Consider the following 265-nt stretch of genomic DNA (forward strand, 5'->3'; position numbering starts at 1 on the left):
CCCCGAATAAAGGACCATGTCTAGTAAAGCACTTTTTGCGTGTACCTCCGGCGCGCGGGAGAAGCCTGACGTAAGATTTTGTGTTTTAGCCCAAAGCTCGACGGAGTTTGGCGGCCAATGGCTACGTGATCCCCACGGACAAGAAGCGATCGGCTCTGCGCTGGGAAGTCCGCAGCCTCATGGCGCACCCCCACCTGCCGCACAGGTTCACCTGCCGCTTCTGAAGCACCCGCAAAGCTGGGGGCCTTTTTTTCCTTTTTTTTTT

At 56.2% G+C, this 265-nt stretch overlaps 1 protein-coding gene across 1 annotated transcript in view; it reads left to right on the top strand.

The window, feature by feature from the left end:
* hyls1 (HYLS1 centriolar and ciliogenesis associated) overlaps positions 1-259 on the top strand; it is a 3,587-nt gene extending 3,328 nt beyond the window's left edge. Inside the window, exon 9 of the mRNA XM_019864483.1 lies at positions 90-259. Coding sequence (XP_019720042.1) covers positions 90-224 — 135 coding nt within the window. The 3' untranslated portion in view covers positions 225-259. The remainder of the gene's footprint in view (positions 1-89) is intronic.
* Positions 260-265: the final 6 nt, after the last annotated feature.

Source organism: Hippocampus comes, unplaced genomic scaffold (assembly GCF_001891065.2).
Source record: "Hippocampus comes isolate QL1 unplaced genomic scaffold, H_comes_QL1_v1.1 scaffold371, whole genome shotgun sequence".
Taxonomy (NCBI): Eukaryota; Metazoa; Chordata; class Actinopteri; order Syngnathiformes; family Syngnathidae; genus Hippocampus; species Hippocampus comes.